At 37.7% G+C, this 19,548-nt stretch overlaps 3 protein-coding genes across 6 annotated transcripts in view; 2 read left to right on the top strand and 1 right to left on the bottom strand.

Moving 5' to 3' along the window:
• The window catches only part of ldah (lipid droplet associated hydrolase), a 36,004-nt gene extending 33,526 nt beyond the window's left edge, over positions 1-2,478 (top strand). For 2 of the 3 annotated variants that reach the window (XM_079459078.1, XM_079459077.1), the window contains exon 7: positions 1,149-2,366. In XM_079459078.1, the coding sequence (XP_079315204.1) occupies positions 1,149-1,340 (192 nt within the window). In that variant the 3' untranslated portion in view covers positions 1,341-2,366. Of the gene's footprint in view, positions 1-1,148 lie in introns of all 3 variants that reach the window. The other variant, XM_079459076.1, reaches the window with a different exon arrangement.
• A 4,685-nt stretch (positions 2,479-7,163) lies between these two features.
• Positions 7,164-13,994, bottom strand: gdf7 (growth differentiation factor 7; the record flags this gene model as incomplete). Of its 2 annotated transcripts, XM_079457916.1 has the most annotated exons (3): positions 8,514-9,484; positions 12,606-12,703; positions 13,893-13,994. In XM_079457916.1, 3 exons carry the CDS (start codon positions 13,910-13,912, stop codon positions 8,514-8,516), a joined length of 1,089 nt encoding a protein of 362 aa, XP_079314042.1. The 2 variants fall into 2 exon arrangements, with proteins under 2 accessions (XP_079314041.1, XP_079314042.1); XM_079457915.1 differs by lacking the exon at positions 13,893-13,994 and having other exon boundaries at positions 7,164-9,484; positions 12,606-12,924.
• An 824-nt stretch (positions 13,995-14,818) lies between these two features.
• tpp1 (tripeptidyl peptidase I) lies at positions 14,819-19,385 on the top strand. The gene is made up of 13 exons (XM_079458741.1): positions 14,819-14,919; positions 15,223-15,291; positions 15,430-15,569; positions 15,651-15,801; positions 15,946-16,067; positions 16,202-16,380; positions 16,461-16,659; positions 16,770-16,958; positions 17,093-17,165; positions 17,290-17,410; positions 17,949-18,107; positions 18,205-18,330; positions 18,537-19,385. Exons 1-13 carry the CDS (start codon positions 14,855-14,857, stop codon positions 18,672-18,674), a joined length of 1,731 nt encoding a protein of 576 aa, XP_079314867.1. The 5' UTR covers positions 14,819-14,854; the 3' UTR covers positions 18,675-19,385.
• The last annotated feature ends 163 nt before the right edge of the window (positions 19,386-19,548 follow it).

The following is a 19,548-nucleotide window of genomic DNA, read 5'->3' as shown; positions in this document are numbered from 1 at the left end:
GACTGTATCTGTCATCAGTTAAAAAGGTGAAATCCTCTGTTTCTTTAAGGAATCACTTATTTAAAGTCTTTAAGTCTCAGATTACATCTATGCTCTGCTTGCTTCGACTGCTGCTAGAAGTTTCTCCAAACGTCACTTTATATGTTTTCCGCAGATTTGCTTCACAAATCTTAGCATCCCACCCAAAATTTTGGAAAGGAAGGAAACTCTCTATTATTTGCCGGTTTCGTATCTACGCGGTCCGATTCTCTTGCCAATAGCGACGCTAGAATAATTTTCTTCGGAAAGAGCTGAAGGTGAAGACAGGAGGTCATACGTTTATACCCCTCTCCACATTAAGCCGCATGCATCTGACTCCTCTCTTAGATTTATGGGCTGTGGTGAAATCGATCAGGCCAACAGATGTAGAACCCATCACGATTAACTGGTACAGTCTGCAAAGGCCAAGCATTATGCAGTTTGTCAGAGAAATCATGCAAAGCAATTGACAAGAGAATATGATCTTTCTATTGTGTACAGCTTTAGAGGTCTAGCCGATTAATAGCCCCTAGAAATCGACACGGGTGGGTTTTCTATTCGTCTTGATGTTATTGGCTTCGTTCAGCCGAGGATACGGCTGCCGAACTGCAGGAAATACCCTTCAAGTGTCCACAGTGGTGTCCGAGGGGAGATGGCAGACATGGAAGTGTTGATGTCAGTCATTCTTACATTTTGTTTTATTCAAAAAGAATCTTGATGGTTTTCCCACTTGGGTTGTGTGTTTGAAGTTGGTATGTCTTTGTGTTGTAATTTTACATATTCTGCTTTATGGATTTATGGCGAAACATAAATACTGTTCATTTATTTATTAGTAAAAAAACAGCATTTATTAACAGCTAAGTTTTATTTTATAAAATGATTGACAGGGCTAGTAATTCTCTGTCGCATAGAAAATAATCATGTTTGACAGTCAATAACAAAATCTTGCTTCTGATCTGCTAAGCGAAACCAAACTGTCTTCAAAATGATTGATGGATTTTTCATCAGTGACACTTAAGCACACAATGTTAGAAAAACCCAAAGAGGTGAAACCTGAAGAAGTCGCTTTATGACATCAAATTCATGTACATCTCAGGGATGTTCTACTAACTTGTTTTTTACTCCGTCAGTTAATTTTTTACTATGGAGCTACGGACCACTGGTGCCCTGTGCAGTACTACCATGATATCAGTAGGGACTTCCCCGGAGGTGACATACGTCTGTGTGAGAGGGGCTTCCGTCACGCTTTTGTGCTGGATGCAGGAGAGGAGGTGGCCAAAATGACAGCAGAATGGATCTGTGATCATCTCAGGACGCTTTGACTAGCAGATTAACATCTTTCATGCAGTTTTACTGCTAGCAGAAAGGAGACGACCATAGATCACACAAAGGCTGTTATTCTGTTAGTTTTGATTTACTGTCAGAATATAAATTGGACTAATTTTGGTACGGTTAATTTGCATGGTCAAATGTAAAATTTTTATTGCACAACTATGCTGTTTATTACTATTTTATAATTATTTTTCATTTCTTTGTCATTTAAGAGAATTTTAAGTTGTCTGTCCAGTGGACATTGTAATTATTTATTTGTGCTGGTTTAAGCCCGAAGAGGTATTTGTGGAACAGGACACACGTTATCATTTATTAAATATTGTAGTAATACAGCCATAGAAAAAAATAAGATACCATTCCAGATTTGGCCATTCTAGTCCAGTATTTATTGAATTCCAACAAAATCAAACCTCACAGTCACCCAACAGCAATGTAAAAAAACTGACAGCATGACAAGACACATGAAAACTGTGACGATAATCAAGGTTATCTCCAAAAATCTTTTTTTTTTACTTTTCCTAAATAAATGTACAAAGATTACTGATGTGTTGCTTAAAAGTGGAAAGAACTTTGTTTTCTTTGCAGTTTGAGGTCATTTTCTTTGGCCTGTTTCTCCAGTTATAATTTCTGCAAATAAATGCAAATCGAAACAATATTTTTATTTGAAATTTGTAATGAAAATTGTTATTGGTTCACAGAATGAAATAAAATGATTGTTTTACCTAAACACAACAGTGAATTCAGAAACGCAACAAATCATTTGGAGATGGTCTCTTAATTTTCTCCACAGCTGTATGTTTTAAGACTTAAAATAAGATTATTATTTATGACAATAGCCATAATTGTAAATGTATAATGTGTAATACGAATACGTGAACGGGGATAAATAAAGAAATTAATAAATGAGATCCTTCAAGGTCAGCGGGTAAAAAACATACATTAAACAGAATAAGAAATGTACCTTTATATTTGTTGTTACATTCATTTGTTAATACAATAATAAAGTAAATTTCATTAAAAAGGAGAATTGGTATTGGCGATTAATGGAAATATTGTGAATATACAGCTCTAGTTAAGGGAAATTGTTTATTGTTGTACCATTTTACATTGCTTTTTAGTAAAATGTGTAACAAAGAACATCTCGCATGTCATTTAATATCTTTCTAAAATGTGTTAATGTTACAGGAAACCAGAAAAGCTAGCAAGGCAGCGACCTGGAACCTTCAAGAACCCCAAAATGATGAATTTTAATGAATCTCACTCTGTACCCTGGTTTAAGGCATGGAAGTTATGTATATTTGCAGCTGTCTCCATATGAATGAACCTAAACATTAAATCTGTCACTTGTGAACGGATCGTTTTAATTTTCCAGACGGCATCATGGGGACTCTGGAATAGTCTCAAGCTGCTATTCTCTTAGCTTGAGATCCATTCAGATTCTTTAGGCCCCAACTTGGCTGTAGACACATCCCAAGAGTTTGTTAAATGGTAAATGAAGGCCCCTTGAAAACCCGGCTGTGGGCTTATTCTCTCCTTGCATGGTTTCCTGGGGGTTACCAAGCGAAATATTTCGTGGTCTTATATTATTCAGTTCTCAGACGAGCTCGCTCTATATAATTAAACATCAAAACTCTCAATTTCTGCTCTTTGTTACTCAAAGTGTCTGGTTTTAACAACAGCAGATATCAAATCTGTCGTAACACTTTGACTTCAACACTGTAAGTTGAATTTAAGACGGTGCTAAGACACGACACGGATCCTTCACACCAACTTAGTTTGGGTCACTTGAAATCATCTCATCACTAAGATGGCTTGTAGGTGGAACGCTCCGGCGGTGATTGACGCATCTTGTTCCCAAGTGGCTCTGTAAATATTTCCAGCTGATCCGGTTCGCCTTTCCCTGTCGGAGCTGGGACTCTCCATGTAAGCCCGGGTCTCTTTAATCTTTCTTTCCAGACTTCTCAAAAAGAATGACAAAGCCCCTTAATTTGCTTATCCTTGATTTAAACCAGGAGGCTGGGCTAGTTCATAGGAGGAAATGGAGTAATCCTGCCCGGGTGGATTGAATTGTGGCAAAGCAAACAAGCTTTACTGTTTTACGTCTCCAGAGTGGTTTGGGTTCTCTTGTGGTGATATAGAATCATTCCAGAGATATTCTGCTATTTTCCTGCCAAATATCATCTGCAATAGATCATGTTCTTTTTCCCTTGGTCTTTATGTTTTGACGTTATGTTCAAATAACGTTCCCTCCACAGATTTTTACCAACCTGATATGAAACCGATCTGGAGTAAAGATTCAAATAGAAATAAGTTGTTTCATTTAGACTTACTGATGCTGTTGTGAGATATACAAAAGTAGTTTTAACTTCTTTTAAAGCACATTGTTCTGTTATAGTGACACGAGTACCCATTTCCTAACCATATATATAAATATATATATTACAGGTCCCACATTCCCATTCAATGACACAAAACTGTGAGTGTAAGAAAAGCAAACAGTGCTGCATCCCATCCCACCAGCTGCTCTCAGGGGGGTATTGAACATGTTTTGCAGGTTGTGTAACTTACAGAGAGCCTGAATTGTCCCCCGTACTGGCCCATCATTGCTATTGATTCTGTTTAAGTGAATCAGATGTGTTAACACAGTATTTACATTCAAATCAGAGTGCAATGTATCGACTACTCTTTTGAAATTATGTCAGTTCTAACAAACCTTGGCTGACTTCTAGTTCTTTGAAAAACAGAAAATGCCCAAATGTTTAGAAAATCGATTGACCTGAAACTGAAAATTAAACGGTCGTATGCTGTATGATAAATTAAATTGCAACCATTCTGTAGGCCCATTCAAATTTGCAATAACATTATCAGTTCAGTAAACACAAAAAGACAAACGTGAATACCATAAAGTATCCAAGTTTGTTTAATTGATTACTGAGACTGTGTAAAGCATTGACATTTGGAAATATATTGTCAATTAAAAATAAAAATATTTTTTATTCTATCTTGATTGTATATCAGAAATTAATGGACAGTTCACCCAAAAATGAAAATTGTGTCGCCGTTTACTTACCGTCAAGTTGTTCCGAACCTATATTGATTTCTTGGTTCTATTTAAGACAAAGAAAGATATTTAAAAGAATTTAGGAAAGCAAGCAGTTCTGGGGCACCTTCACCTCTGACTACCATTGTCATTTTTCCAATGGTAGTCAATGATTACAGAACTGAAAATTGCTAAAATTCTTCACATTTTTTCTCTGTGTGTATCAGAACAAAATAAATTTGTGTGGAACAACTTGTGGGTGAGTGAATGACAAGAGTTTTCATTTTTGAGTGAACTATTCCTTTAGCACTACTGTTTCCAATAAAGACCAAGAAAATCTTTAGATGACAGCGCTGGACTCATTTCATGCTCATCTCTCTATTAATATCCTAGTCCTAAATTAAGTTTTATTTGGTTCACTATGGGTCTCAGGAAAAGACACTTGGACAAATGTCAAAATCTGTAAAATGATTTAATAAAAAAGAAACACGCTGCTTAAAAAGATCTCTCATTTCTTAAAGAAAAATCGTATCCCCTCTTGTCACGGACTCCAGGCGGTTGTTCAAATATTTGGGGGTCAGTGCTGATTTAAAATCACCCTTGAAAAAATGTACTTGGTAAGGGGCCACCAACTGTCCCCAATAATTGTTTGATATAGTGTGTATTACCATGGTATCTGTAGTAGACTCAACAAAGGAAATATTAGCAACTTCAGAAGAGTTAACCTATCCATCAAAGCTAGATTAACAGACAGAATAAACATCTTTGAATAAGTTATTTCTCTTACTCCTTTTTAAATATTGGAGGAATTGTAATAAAAGTGACTGATGATCCAGCTCATACACTTGGTCTTGCATCATAACCTTCCCTGGACATGTGCATAATGGCACAAAATCTTTGGTTTTGAAAAACATCCATGGGGACCCTGAACACACATTATGTATGTAGTCCCGGAGGTCAGCGCACAATGCCACACGGGACCCCCGCCAGCACCAGACAATACCTTAACCCGCTCTGTTGTGTGTAATGTAGAATCACCTGGAATCTTGCTAGATACTTGCTGGCAAGAAAATGAGACAAAATACAAACCCAATAATGATTCTGGAACCGTGGGTGAGTCAGACAGTCACTGAGGGTTCACTTTCATGTGATCGTCTGGGAAAGATGCTTTTTTTTGTGGAGTGCTTTTTTCCATCCACACTTTTTTCTTTAATAAAATAAATTCTATAAAAAATAAAGATGCAAAGTGTGTTTCTTTCAAATTTATGTTTTATATATTTTTACATACACTAATAAACAATATGTTCAAAACATGAAAGCAATATATTGCTGTTTACATATAATTTACAATTTAATTATGTACATTTCCTTATCTAACACATAGATACACCGCGCATTTACAAAAAAAAAAACGTTGATAACAAAACGTTTCCTTCAGTTTTGCAAAGCCATTGTTTTATGTTCCTTCGTTTATTCAGCACGATAAATATAAAACACTAAACAGATTAAATTAACAAGAGCACTTGGGAATGTGTACAATATTTTCCACATATTTTAAGTTTTAAATCCTTTGCTCTAATAAAAACTGCTCATTGTTCCATCCTACTTGTTTCCCTTATTTTATTTTTTAGCAACATTTTATATTTATCCATCTTTTAAACAAAGTATAAAGTGCCAAAGCCCTCTACTGAACCATGACAATCCTGCAGGTTTTTTATTCATTTTTCTGAGCGCACTTGGCACGCTGAATTGAAACCTTTACTAAATGTCTCCTAAGGCTCTTTACTTTAGTCAAACAGTGAGACACAACTGTGGTAACTCAAGCAGTGCTTAAGCTGATAACCTCCAGACCTCCAAACAACAAAAGGGTTGACGGAATTATTGAAACCTCTTCATCCCCTGAATGAAGTGTAAAATGTAAAACGATGGCGTCCTGTAATGTTATTCCCTCCCGTGGTTAGGTGTGGTTACATATATGATCGTATTAAAAGTCGATATAAGAAATTCTAAAAGGCTGCTTATGAAATCAATCAGATTGTTTGGAGAAACTGCCTTCAGAGGAATTTGATTAGAATAGAAGGCACATAAGGTTGAAACCGTTTACAATGAAAGTACATAGAGAGCTCAAGTGAGATATTGCTTGAACTGTTTTTACCCGGCCAAATGAAATTCATTTGTTTTCAAAGGTTTGAAATAAACAGTCGCATTTCATTGCGCTTTATCTTACTTTGGCTACATCTTTTCAAACAGTCCAACGCAGACTGCCGAAGACATTTTCGTCTAGGAACAAAAGGGAACAGCTGCTTTAGCAAGCATGTGTAGTATGTTCCAATGAAGTTGTGCATTATGGATTGCTTGCAAAATGCAATTAATTCATTTTCACTGTACAAACAGAAATGGTCTGCATTGGATATAGAAAACAAACATTATATGCATGAATTGAATGGCGATTGGAGAAACTTTCTACAAATATGTAACTCATTTCAGCAGATGAAACGCATGGAAATCGACAATCATGACAATTGCGTACCACAAAACCGTGCGGTACATTTCGTCCAGTGATGAGAAGATTTTGTGCCATCAGGTTTTTTCTACGGCACAGATACTTCGTTCTGGTTCATTAAGCTGTGGTCCATTGATTTAGGAATGTAACTTTCATAATGCCGCCATTGACAATATGGTTAATCATAGTTCTCGTAGTCTGGGACCCAATTTGGTTTAAATGGAATTACCATGGAGAAATGTCAAAATAGAAAAAAACAATTGCTGTTATGAATTAAAGATCTGCTTTGCATTTATTCATAGAGGGAAACAGTATGTTATATAAACAGTAAGCAGGAAAATATTCTGCCCTGACACTAATAGTACGCTACACTTAAGAGAATGAAAATGTTGTCATCATTTACTCACTCTCTTGTCATTTCAAACCTGTGTGACTCTTTCTTCTGCAGAACACAAAATAAGATATTGGGTGCCAGCACTGTTCACTTTCCAACTTTCTTCAAATTATCTTCTTCTGTGTTCTGCATAAGAAAGAAAGTCACACAGCTTTGAAATGACATGAGGGTGAGTAAACGATGACCGTATTTTCATTTGTGTGAACTCTCCCTTCAAGGAAGGAAAGCTAGATTTAAAAAAATAAACCAGCTGAAACAATAAACCCTTGTAGGTGAACAAAGGTCTTCATGAAGCCAAATCTGGTGTCAAAAATGAAAAAATCATTGCGATTTGGGCTCCAACACGCCTCTCACGGAATAAGGTCAGAGGTCACACGATGAAACGATGTCATTCATATTTCACACCCTTCATGTGCTACACTGCACACTAATCCAACATTTGGTGTCATCAAGACATGTTTTTGTAAAACATTTATTTTTTTCCATCCCTGTAAACCAGTTTAATTTCAGTTGTTTTATAAAATAATGTGTACGATTTATTTAATTTTCCTATGGTCCTGTCAAAATACTGCCAGATTTGAACTCTAGAGAGCATCAGGTGTTGGTGGGTTATCTTGATATTAAATTCAGATCTGTCACGTATAATAAATCATCACTACTCTCTCTTCATTCTAAAAACACCTAAAACTCTGAAAGGAAAACCATATTGTGTATTTAGAAATTTAGAATGGTTTTAAGAGTGGAATTTCACTCAGTCAAAGTCACATTGGATTTAAGCAACAAGATGTTTTTGGCCTCCTCAGAGAAAATTTCTATTCAAACTTTTTCATTTTGAATGCTGTCATGCGAAGCACCATTGTGGATATATATTTTATATTATGTATTAAAGTTGTGTGCCAATCCTGACAGATTTTGAGACTTCTCAAGTCTAAACGGGGCCATGGAGTTCTGTCTTTTGTCAAATTTTTTGTTGTTAATTTGATGTTTGGGCTCCAGTAAACAGCCATTCGACTGAGGCTCTTGTTCGCTTCTCAAATGCTGTTTTCTGTTCACACACTTATTACCCTTTAAACATTTACAAACTTGTCAACACATTTACACACTGTCCCTCTCACAAAATAGGCATTCTGACTCAGTCCATCTCGCCCACAATGCTGCTCTCGGCCACTTCAAGCGAGTCAGTTCATCGATAAAGTCCAGGGGTAGACCACCCCTAACTCATGCTGCTACCTGCACCCACAGCTCTCCACCACCATGTCCTCATACTGTTTATAAACAACGTTATTTCCAGAGTCGATGTACAGGATGCTAATCGGGCTGAGTTTGGAAGGAACGCAACAGCTGGGCGGAGTGGACTCCGGGTCCATGGAGTTCATAAGTGTCTGGATAATAGCGTGGTTGGTTGGCTCCAAGTGTGAGCGCAGCGGAAAGTCGCACAAGCCCTCACAGTGATACGCTTCATAATCCAGCGGTGCGATAATCCAGTCATCCCACCCTAGTTCTTTGAAGTTCACGTGAAGCGGTTTCTTGCTGCAACGCGTTCTCCTCCTGCCACCTCCTTTTCCACCACCGCTTGGACCTCCGACCCCTGCTCCGCTAAAACGTCCTGACAGCACAGTCCTCCTCCTCCTTCGATGTCTGGGGTGACCCTCTTTCATACTATGGACAGGTGAAGGATTAGAAAACTGATGACTTTTCATGACCCTGATCTTTTCACGAATCTCCCTAAAGAGGTTCTCCTTCCTACGCGCCCGGGAAAAGGCCACCAGCAGGGCTCTTTCATTGGTCTGCGGATCCTTGTGGCCGAGACCGAGCAGAGCGGGCCACACCACTTCGTCATTTGAATCTGAAACAGCTGTTATGCTTAAGCGCAAAAGCCTGCTCTCTTGTGTTTTCCTGTGCAACCTGAGGTGTGTCTTCACGCTCGCACCGATGTCAAACACATCCCACGTGGCTGAAGTGGTGTCCAGGAGATCAATGGTCCTGGAGGTAAGGAGCACAGGCTGCTGAGAAGATCCGGAGAGGGAGCAGGTGTGAAGTAGCAATCGGTACACGTTCCCACCATTGGAGAGTAAACTTAAGATGTCGGGTGGTGGTCTCCTCAGAACCCGCAACTCCACCTCCATCAGTTCATCTGCTCGGGACAGGCCAGACAGGTCAAATGTGTACTGCTGCTGGAACTTCAGAGATGGGTCATCTAAAAGGAAATAAAAATAGAAGTGAATCAAATATACAAACATTTGGGTGGACCCCTTACTACGAACACAGCACTTTTAGTGGAAGTCAACTGATACTGTTTTATTAAATGACAAGTGCCAGAACTGCTATGCAGTGCAATGCAAACATGTTTCCTAAAATGAAACAATTTACTATAACAAAAAAATTCCAACTTTCCGTTTCATGGTTCAAATACAATTAACATCTTCACTTATTATTCAATTATATTGCAAAAGATACATAAACAATTTAGCATGCTGCATGTTGCATAGTTGTGCTTAGAGTGTAAACTGAAGCTGAGCCTTGAGAATTTAAGGAGGCTTGGCAAAAAGGAACACACATAAAAAATAAAGTGACCATTTTAAATTTATTTTAGTTTTTGTGAATTTACCGTATGTGTTTAGGTAAAATTATCATTTTGTTATCATTTTGTTTCATTCTGTGAACTGCTAATATTTTACCCAAATTTCAAATACAAATATTTTTTTACAGATGCTCTGTATTTTCTCAGACCTCAGGTTGGCCTAGTGCAAAAACAAGTTTATATTCACAGTTAATTCACATTACAGCAACAGTATAGTAATGTGTGTACATTTTAGAAAAAGTTCAGAAATGTTTTTTTATGTGATACCCTCGATTTTTATCACAGATTTCATGTGTCGCATTGCTGTTGGATGACTTCATGTCACTCCCGAGGTTTGATTTTGCCACAATACATCTAGAAATGCTGATTATATAAACAATTGGAATGGTCTCTTCATTTTTTCCGCAGCTGTATATATTAGCCATTTGATGTTGTCTCCATTTTGGACCATACACCTTATATTTGGTAGGTTTAATTTAACCTGAATGGGCATTAAAAGCAAATATTGTACCAATATGTCTTCCCAGACATCACTTTATGCCACTACTGTATATGAAAATGTGCTTTCTCCACAAACAAGACGGTAGATGCTAGATTTATAATGAACACTTCTGTTTATCTGAAAATGACCAAATTAATTCATCAATGACACACACACACGATATTCAGGGTTGTGGACGATCCTTAAACCCGCATGTTTGGTCTCCCCCAGTCCTGAATATTTGGTAACATAATGTTCTAATGGCTTTTTGTTAAAAATGCCATATACAAATTGTCAGTCCATCTAATCGATGAGAATAACATTCTGAGCCCTGAATGATTTTTCCAAACGCGAGGCGCAGCACTTTCAGGGAGACCAGGTGGAGAGCATTTGGCTGACTTGTTGGACCGCCTCAGCCCTTGGCAGCATCTTCTAATTACACTGATGGAGTGAGAAGAAGGTTTGGCAGGACATTGGAAATGCTTGAGAACCCCCCTGGACCCCCATGCTAAGCTTGTCCCCGAGAAAAGGTAGTAAATTATAAATGTGGGTGGCTTATAAACATAAATGTTAGGTATTATTCAAGGGGTTGTGAACCTCAGCATTCTGTGGCCACCATGCACTTGATTTGGCCTTTTCTTCTCCAGAGAGCCAAATCTCACATAACATTTGAGGTTTGAATGCCGTTTCCTTTGTCTGAAGAAAGAAATTGGCCCAAAGCACACAGCCGATACTTGGTCCTATCCGTGACTGAGATGATGCAGAAGAAATCTTTTTTAAGAGAGACCAGACTTTGAACTCGGAGTAAAACAAGCTTCCATGCTGACATCTTGACATCCTACTAAAAATGGAACTCGGAGTACCATGCAACCTGATACACAGACCGCAGTTTCATGGGTTAAACATGAAGAGGATTCTTCCAATATGAGCTGGCTTCACAAAATCCCATGGCCAGATCGGGACATATCATGTTGACTGTTCACTTTGAGAAAGACTGAATAATTACTGAATAATAGTAATTGCAAACAGTTTGAAATCTACCAATTTTCCAACTGACCATGCGCTGGCTTCACCTGCCCACGTGAAAGCATGAAAGGAACATACAAAAGAAATGCCTTAAACACAGATTATTTTTTCCATTAGAAAAAGGAAATAAAATGAAGGAAGGGAAGCATCTTCCTCGCCAGCCAAAAGTACAATGACATAACCTTAAAAAAGGATTCAGGTTCAAGTACCAGGGCTTCCTACTGAGTTTGCTCTCTAACTTTTTTGGTATCAGACAATGTCAATGAATATTTTGTGCATGTAATTTTTAGAGTGACTTAGATTTACTTCATATAAAGAACTCACAGGATCAAATAAATAATAAACTCCATAAATCTCCATAATGCAAATCTTTGAAATATACCTTTAGGTTTCTTCTTATTATTCTAAGGATGTGCCCTCACTGTATGTAACTGGTCTTTTAGTGTATCGCTGTCACATCGACTGTTCTCAGTTGAACAATTTTTTCGGAAACGTAAAAAACCTCGCAAAGGTGTTTTACGCATATCTTTCATTCATAGTTTTGGTTGGGCGGTGACACGGTGCATTTCGCAAATTCTGCATTTTACGTGACAATCTTTATTTGAACATGAGTTTTGCATTAAAATGTTTCTCTATCTTTATCAGCAACACCTGGTCGGGGGAGCGCGTGCTCTGTTTTAGAGACTTTTGCTTAAGGTGCTGGTGAGGTTTATTTGTCACAGATGTTGGGAATTTGAGACATTTGACTTCATATTTCACATGCGCTATTTTACGCATTTTTTAAAAATACATAATCGGGAGGGCAAGAGTTATACATCATATAAATCACTTAATTATTTGTTTTTTTAGGTTAACTTAATTGGTCATGCGTATAAGTGGAGAGAATTGAAGCGGACATTTACCTTTGTAAATGTTTACTGTTATGCACATTGCAAACTACAAACGCCCGTGTAGTCACAATAAATTGACATTAATATTAATTATAAAAACAAGCTTTAATAATATAACTAGGATCATTAATAAGGCATACTGGGATGATTCATTTTAAACTGTCAGCTGTCGAACTACATGATATAAAGTTATATTACTATTACAGCAAAATGCGCGTAGTGCCATTCATTAATGTAATATTCTAGCTGCCAATATCAGAATACCATGTGATCGAGGTCAATTTAAAGGTATTAAAATCCGTGCATTGGTCAACAAGGCATTAGACATCATACAACCCACCTTGCCCCTGGTCGACGAAGCTGGTCACTGTATTGGCATATCTTCTAGAGCGCAATAGACTGCTGTTCGTTGCCCGTCTGTCCAGCTCTGACAGAGTCCTGTACAGAGAGATCATGTAAGATGGGACATGAACAGATGTTGAGTCGTTCCGGAAGATCGCGCTGCTTTCCCCTGGACTGCGCGCATCCAGATGTGAGTGGAGCCCGTTATCAGGCGCGCCGGAGGGGTACTGCGCCGATCCCAGTACCACTGCCTCAAGAACATTCCCAAAGCAAAAAGAAAACCATAGGAAGGGAGCGGCAGTCTTCTTGGGAGTCATTTTCAGTGGTCTCTGGCCGAAAATGGCAAAGTTGGATGGATTTGATGACTTTGGAAACTCCCCTTTGCTCTATAGATAGTGTTAATATCTTGAATGTGAGTAACACTGGCTCGTGGGAATGAAAGCCTGTTGCACGGTGTGCAAACTGCGCCCCCAACGGCAACAAGAAAAACACGCAGAAAAAATGTGCAACATTTGTTGCCAATGTTGAACAGCAGTGACAGGCTACAGGACTCACATTGGTTAATAGGCAGACACGTCTATATCCTAAATTGTGCTAAAAATTCGGTCGCGAGTTTGTATTTCAAATAAGATAATAAGCTACAATAATATATATTCTTATAAATAAAAAGTAAAAAAATCTATTTGGTTTGGTGCATATGAGTATAGTGCATATTGATTTTAATTGTCATCGTGACAAATTATTTTCTTGTAAGATGGATCATTTTCTTAATACCTCACAGAAGCGCGTTAAAGTTATAATTTCTATTTGAAAGTGATGTTTTTTTTTGTGCTGTAAATCGTTTGCGCAAACTCCTCACCTTTTAACGTTCCTGCACTGCCATCTACAGCTAAAATGACGCACAGCTCACATAACAAAAGCCTAATAATAGAGAACGTCTGCTAACTTGTGTTATTTCTCTAACACAGAAGAACTTACAAAACGCAAATGAATGTTATAGCCTTTACAGAATGTATGTTAATGTAATAAGCCTACGTTACATAAGGCCTATTAACTTGAATAACTTTATTGTTAACTAACACTAATTAAATCATTAAATCATACCATCACACCTGTTAATGAGTCAACTCATTTACTAATCATTTACTAATCTTGAGATTAATGCCTTCAATTTTCCACTCATTCTTTGGCCAGGTATAGAATATTGGGACACTCAATCATCTTCAGTATGAGACTATGACACAATATAAGGCAAGAGCCCTATAAAGTTCCTAAAAGTATTTACCAGGTTATCTGATATTCCATCAGCTGTGCATCCCATCAGTGGGCTTATGTAGATTCATAGGTGGGATTTAGATCTTTTCTTCCTTAATACCATCCATTTTTCTCCCAATTTTCACCTTGTCATGCATGTGCATGATCCTAAACCTAAATCCAGAATCAAAGAGAGAATATAACATAATCTATTATTATTTCATTACAGAAACACTATATCCATGCAAAACGCTCAACAGTTTGTTTCTTAAGATGTCTGGCATAAAAAAAAGAGTCCCAGTGATATTTAAACCTTGGATCACATTGAAGTAGAAGGTATTTCCAATGCCACCATCTAAACTCTTTATTTAAAGTGATACCACAGATCTATCACCAACCATTTTGCAATAATTCAATATTTAAAAAGAACACATCATGCATCAGTAAGGAAAGACACGATGAAAAGCGAGTTGTCTGTTGCAATGAAAATTATGTATTTTGTCTAACTGCTAGTCTATCTATCTAAGTAAATATCTCACAAAATGTTTTCATAAAAACACTGTAGGCCTACTAAAAACAACAAAGGTTTCAACACCTTCAGCATAGAAAATTGATCTTTTCATAGAAAATGTATCTAAACAAAACGTGGTAACTATAAAAGATTTATAATAAATTATCCTGGGTGAAACTATTAAAAACTTCGAAATATATATATATATATATATATATAATGTGCTATTTAAATTATTTTTGTAATTCAATTTGCCATGTTCTAACTACAGTAGAGGGTCTTTTCTCCCATTTGAATAGGCAAAATGTACAAATACGTCTTTTTTGATTTAATATAATTTCTAACATATGATACTCCACTAGTTCCGCCATTCAAACGTTAATGTAACGCTTTTGCAACATTTGCGGATGTAAATATAATATCGTCGAATAATGGATTTATCAAACGAAGCAGCTGATGCTCACGTGACTTTCACGTGATTAATGCATTCACGCGTAACGTTGGTGTTGTTTTCCGGATCATTTTACGTGAATACAAGAACAATGCGGTACGTAACGTGTTTCAGCGGCTGTTATGCTGCTGCAGTAGTTGTCGTTTCATAGTAGTTTTTCATCAAACTCTGTGTATTTTAAGCGATCAGTCGACAATTTAGCTCACGAGGTCATATTCTCCGTCCAAACCAGCTGTGAACGTGCTTTGCGTTGTTAATGTTCTGCGTGACTTCGTCTGTTTTTCTAAACGATTTCTTATATAGTGGACTGCTGGGGTTTAAAGCAGTTTAAATACAAACCTACAGAGGTATATGGGTTCTTAAAGTGACAGTGTAACGTAGTTTTTTCTTCCCTTACAGGCTTGTGTTGTTTCTGAGCTGCATTTGGCTGGTCAGTGGGGAGCTGCTGGAGCCAGATCAAGATGCTTCGTAAGTCACCTGACACTTTTTAATAGCCATTCATCCCGAGCTATGATGTTTTATTTGATTATTTGCCAGACACGTTTACTACATGTAAACACACATTTATTCGCATTGTGGCATTACATCGTGCTGCTATTCATTTAGTGTTCCCGAGGACTGGATCCTTGTTGAGCGGGTCGAACCTCTGGAGGAAGTGGAGCTCACATTTGCGCTGAAGCAGCAAAATGTGGATCATTTGAAAGAGTTACTGAAACAAGTGTCAGACCCAGATTCACCCCAATATGGTAATGAGCTTCTCATTGCTGTGATCGTAATACGAAATGAAACCACGCAGTTCTCGCTCACTGTTAATTCTCTTATTTTAGGGAAGTACTTAAGCTTGGAAGAAGTCGCTGCTCTTGTACAGCCTTCGCAATTGACCGAGAAAGTAGTGCAGAATTGGCTTCAGAGTCATGGGGTCAAAAACTGTCACACGGTTTTAACCCGTGACTTTCTTCAGTGTGCCATGACTGCGCGGTAAGGACAATACAACTTTATTCATGTAAATATTAATCCTAAATACTTGAAGTACTTTATTAGTGCTCCAAAAAGCTTTAAAGCAATTTTCTGGAATCTTCTATGAAATATGACAGACTTTTCCCTCTTATTTGTTCGTCTCAGGGTCGCAGAAGCATTACTCCCTGGCACAAAATTTCGCCGCTATAATAAAGATGGGCAGTCATTGTTGAGGTCGACCTCTCTATATTCTGTTCATGAAGAGGTTTATCAGCATTTAGACTTTGGTGAGCAGCCTTGTCCACACATCATTCGGTCATGTAGTATTTTATTCGAAATAACATGAGCATATCATTAAAATGATGTCGTGTCCGTACCGATCTATTGTGCCTGTTCTTTTGTAATTCGCTGTCTTTTAAAGTGGGTGGTGTTCACCGCTTTCCACCACGCGGAAGGGTTGTCGGTAAAGGCTTAAAAGGAACACAACAATCAGCGTTATGGTATCACTTGGGCGTAACACCATCAGTCATCAGGAGTCGCTACAACCTTACAGCTAAAGATGTGGGCACTGCTTCAAACAACAGTCAGGCTGTGGCACAGGTATGCTCGAGCTAAAGTCTGTAATGTACTATGTGGTTGTGATAAATGTCTCCACTAACTCAAGACTGTATACCGGTTAGTTCTTGGAGCAGTATTACCACCCCGCAGACCTGGCTGAGTTTATGAGTCTGTTTGGTAGAGAGTTCAAGCACATGTCAGCCGTAGAGCGGGTCGTGGGCACTCAGGGGGGCGGTAAGGCCGGCATTGAAGCTAGTTTGGATGTGGAGTACATCATGAGCAGTGGAGCAAACATTTCCACATGGGTCTTCACCAATCCAGGTATTTCACCCAGGACGTAAAATAGATTTTTACCTGCTGTTTAAGACTGATCTGATGTGTTCAGTGTGGATTTGTAGTAATAAGGAGCATCACTGTTGTCTTGGTCATAGGCCGTCATGAGTCCCAGGAGCCATTCCTTCAGTGGATGCTAATGCTCAGCAACATAACTGCTGTGCCTTGGGTCCACACCATCAGCTATGGGGATGATGAAGACAGCCTTTCTGTTGCTTATATGAACCGCATCAACATTGAGTTCATGAAAGTGGGACTCAGAGGGATCTCTATGCTCTTCGCCTCTGGTAAGAAGAAGTGCCTTTGTGGGACTCTATTTCCTCACCATATTTTGATCTGTTCAAAATCTGATAAAGATTATTTATTAAATATCTCAGTAAAAACCCGCACATGTTCACCTGGACCTCTTTGTTTTTTGCAGGTGACAGTGGAGCTGGGTGTAGACATCTAACCAAAGAAAGAAATACCTTTAGACCTAGTTTTCCTGCATCCAGGTAGACATTGTTCAATTCATTATATAATCTGTATAACTGATAAAGATAATGTTATTAGCGTTCATGATCAAATATTGTTGATAATGTTTTAAAATAATCTTGTCCTTTCTTCTCTTCGTGCAAGTCCATATGTGACCACAGTGGGCGGGACTTCTTTCCAGAATCCATTTAAAATCACGTATGAGGTTACTGATTACATCAGTGGGGGTGGCTTCAGTAACGTGTTTTCAATGCCAGATTATCAGGTTAGATTTCTGTATGTGTGTGAACAGCAAACCAGGTCTTAAACACCTCCACAATGACAAAAATAAGATTTTTATAGGCTTTTTTTGTATGAAGATCTTTATTTGGAAGACGACAGAAGGGTCAGTTCACCCAAAATAAAAATTCTGTCATATTTCTCTGTCATTTACCCGTGCTCGAGTTGAGTCCAAATCTGCATACATTTCTTCTGTTCTGATGGACACAGAGTAATATATTTGGAAGAATGCTTGTGACCAAATAGTTATTGGGCACAATTAACTACCGTAGTTGGAAAAATTACAATGGTAGTCAAAAATGCCCCAAACTGTTTGTTTCAAAATATCGTCTTTTGTTTAAGGGAACAAAAATATGTAGACATTTTTTCCTACTATGGTAGTCAATGGTGGCCAAGAACTATTTGGTTACAGGCATTTTTCCAAATATCTTTCTCTGTTTCTACAAATACATATCTACAGATTTGGAAGAATTTCTTTGGGTGAACTATTCCTTTAAGGTTGTTGTTTGTGTTTTTAATTATAGACTGGTGCTGTTGGAAAATATCTGAAGAGTGTTCAGCCTCTACCACCACAGACGTATTTCAACACTAGTGGACGAGCCTATCCAGACCTAGCAGCGCTATCTGACAATTACTGGGTTGTTACCAACCGTGTGCCCATCCCATGGGTTTCTGGAACTTCAGTGAGTAAATATACAGAGAACAAGTTTAATTCTGATATTTATGATTAATTTATGAGAGAGACCTGGAATGATTTTCTAATCTGGATGTTTTTCCAAGGCTTCAACTCCAGTAGTAGGAGGAATTCTTTCTCTCATAAATGACCATCGCTTCCTGAAGGGTCTACCTTCTTTAGGATTTCTCAACCCTCGCCTTTACAAATTGCAGGGTAAAGGCCTGTATGATGTAAGTGTTGAAAACATTTTATCATGCATTACATTCAATTGCTTTTTCCACTCGCACTCCAAAACATTTTTTAATAAAATCATAATCATATCTGTTAAATTTAAATGAATTGACCTTCGGCAAATAGCTGTCAGTGGTGTCAATCTTGTGACATCACTTCATTACTAATGTATTAGTAAGTTTCTGTTTTTGCTTCCTGTTTTTAGGTAACTGAGGGATGTCACCTGAGTTGTATGGATGATAAAGTTGAAGGAAAGGGTTTCTGTGCCTCTCCCTCATGGGATCCAGTGACCGGATGGGGAACACCCAACTACCCTGTTCTTCTTGCAGCTCTGATGGATTGAGCAACGGCCTGCTAAGTTCCACCAACTTTTAGGAAAACTTTTAGCAGATATGTTTTTGTTACTTTGCAGAATCATTAAGACTATATTAGATCACTGAGATTTCATAAACTGTTGTGAGTAATCAAGTCTTTCACAAAACAAGATTCTTACAATGTAAAGGGAACCTTTCATTAGTTCATCCCCCACAATCCCTCTTCCTGTTAAACAGGACATATAACTTGAATTCTTTGATAGGAGTTTGATTGGCTCAGAGTAAGTTTGTCAAATATTTATATATCTTAGCACCAGTACCCCTAGACTTCCCATTTGTCAAAGGACTAAACAGATCAATTAAACTCTGAAGTGCAATATTTTCTAATTTGAGTTTTAAAATCCATGAAAAAAATAATCATAAACTCGAGTTTAAACGTTGAAGCTTGATATAATGTCAGACAAATTATTGAATATGAGAGCTACCTAAACCAATTTGTACTCTTTATTGGGTTTCTTTGTAAAGAGATCTTCAGGGATTTAATGTTGAAAAGAATGCGCTATAGATAGATAACATGATGGTTGGTGTTACGAATAATTTCTACTGAAATGCACTGAATGTTGATTTTGTTAAAAGATGCATTGTCTCAAGGATTCTCTCGAAAAGGTATATTCCTATTTTTAAGATCAACTATGTTTCTCTTTTATAAAGGAAGCAATAAAGTTTTATTTTAAAATAAACGCTACAGCTGTGTGTTTTGGTAACAAATATAACAGGCAGATAGCTGCCTCCTAAAGAAAGTTCAAGAGAATAACCTTGGAATTGTAGTGAGTGGAATAGTTCTTCTAAAAGTGAAATCTTTAGCTCCTGTTCATCTTATCTAAAACGCATATGACATTCTTC

Source organism: Barbatula barbatula (assembly GCF_947034865.1).
Source record: "Barbatula barbatula genome assembly, chromosome: 6".
NCBI classification, from domain to species: domain Eukaryota; kingdom Metazoa; phylum Chordata; class Actinopteri; order Cypriniformes; family Nemacheilidae; genus Barbatula; species Barbatula barbatula.
This window is presented reverse-complemented; position numbering and strand designations above follow the sequence as displayed.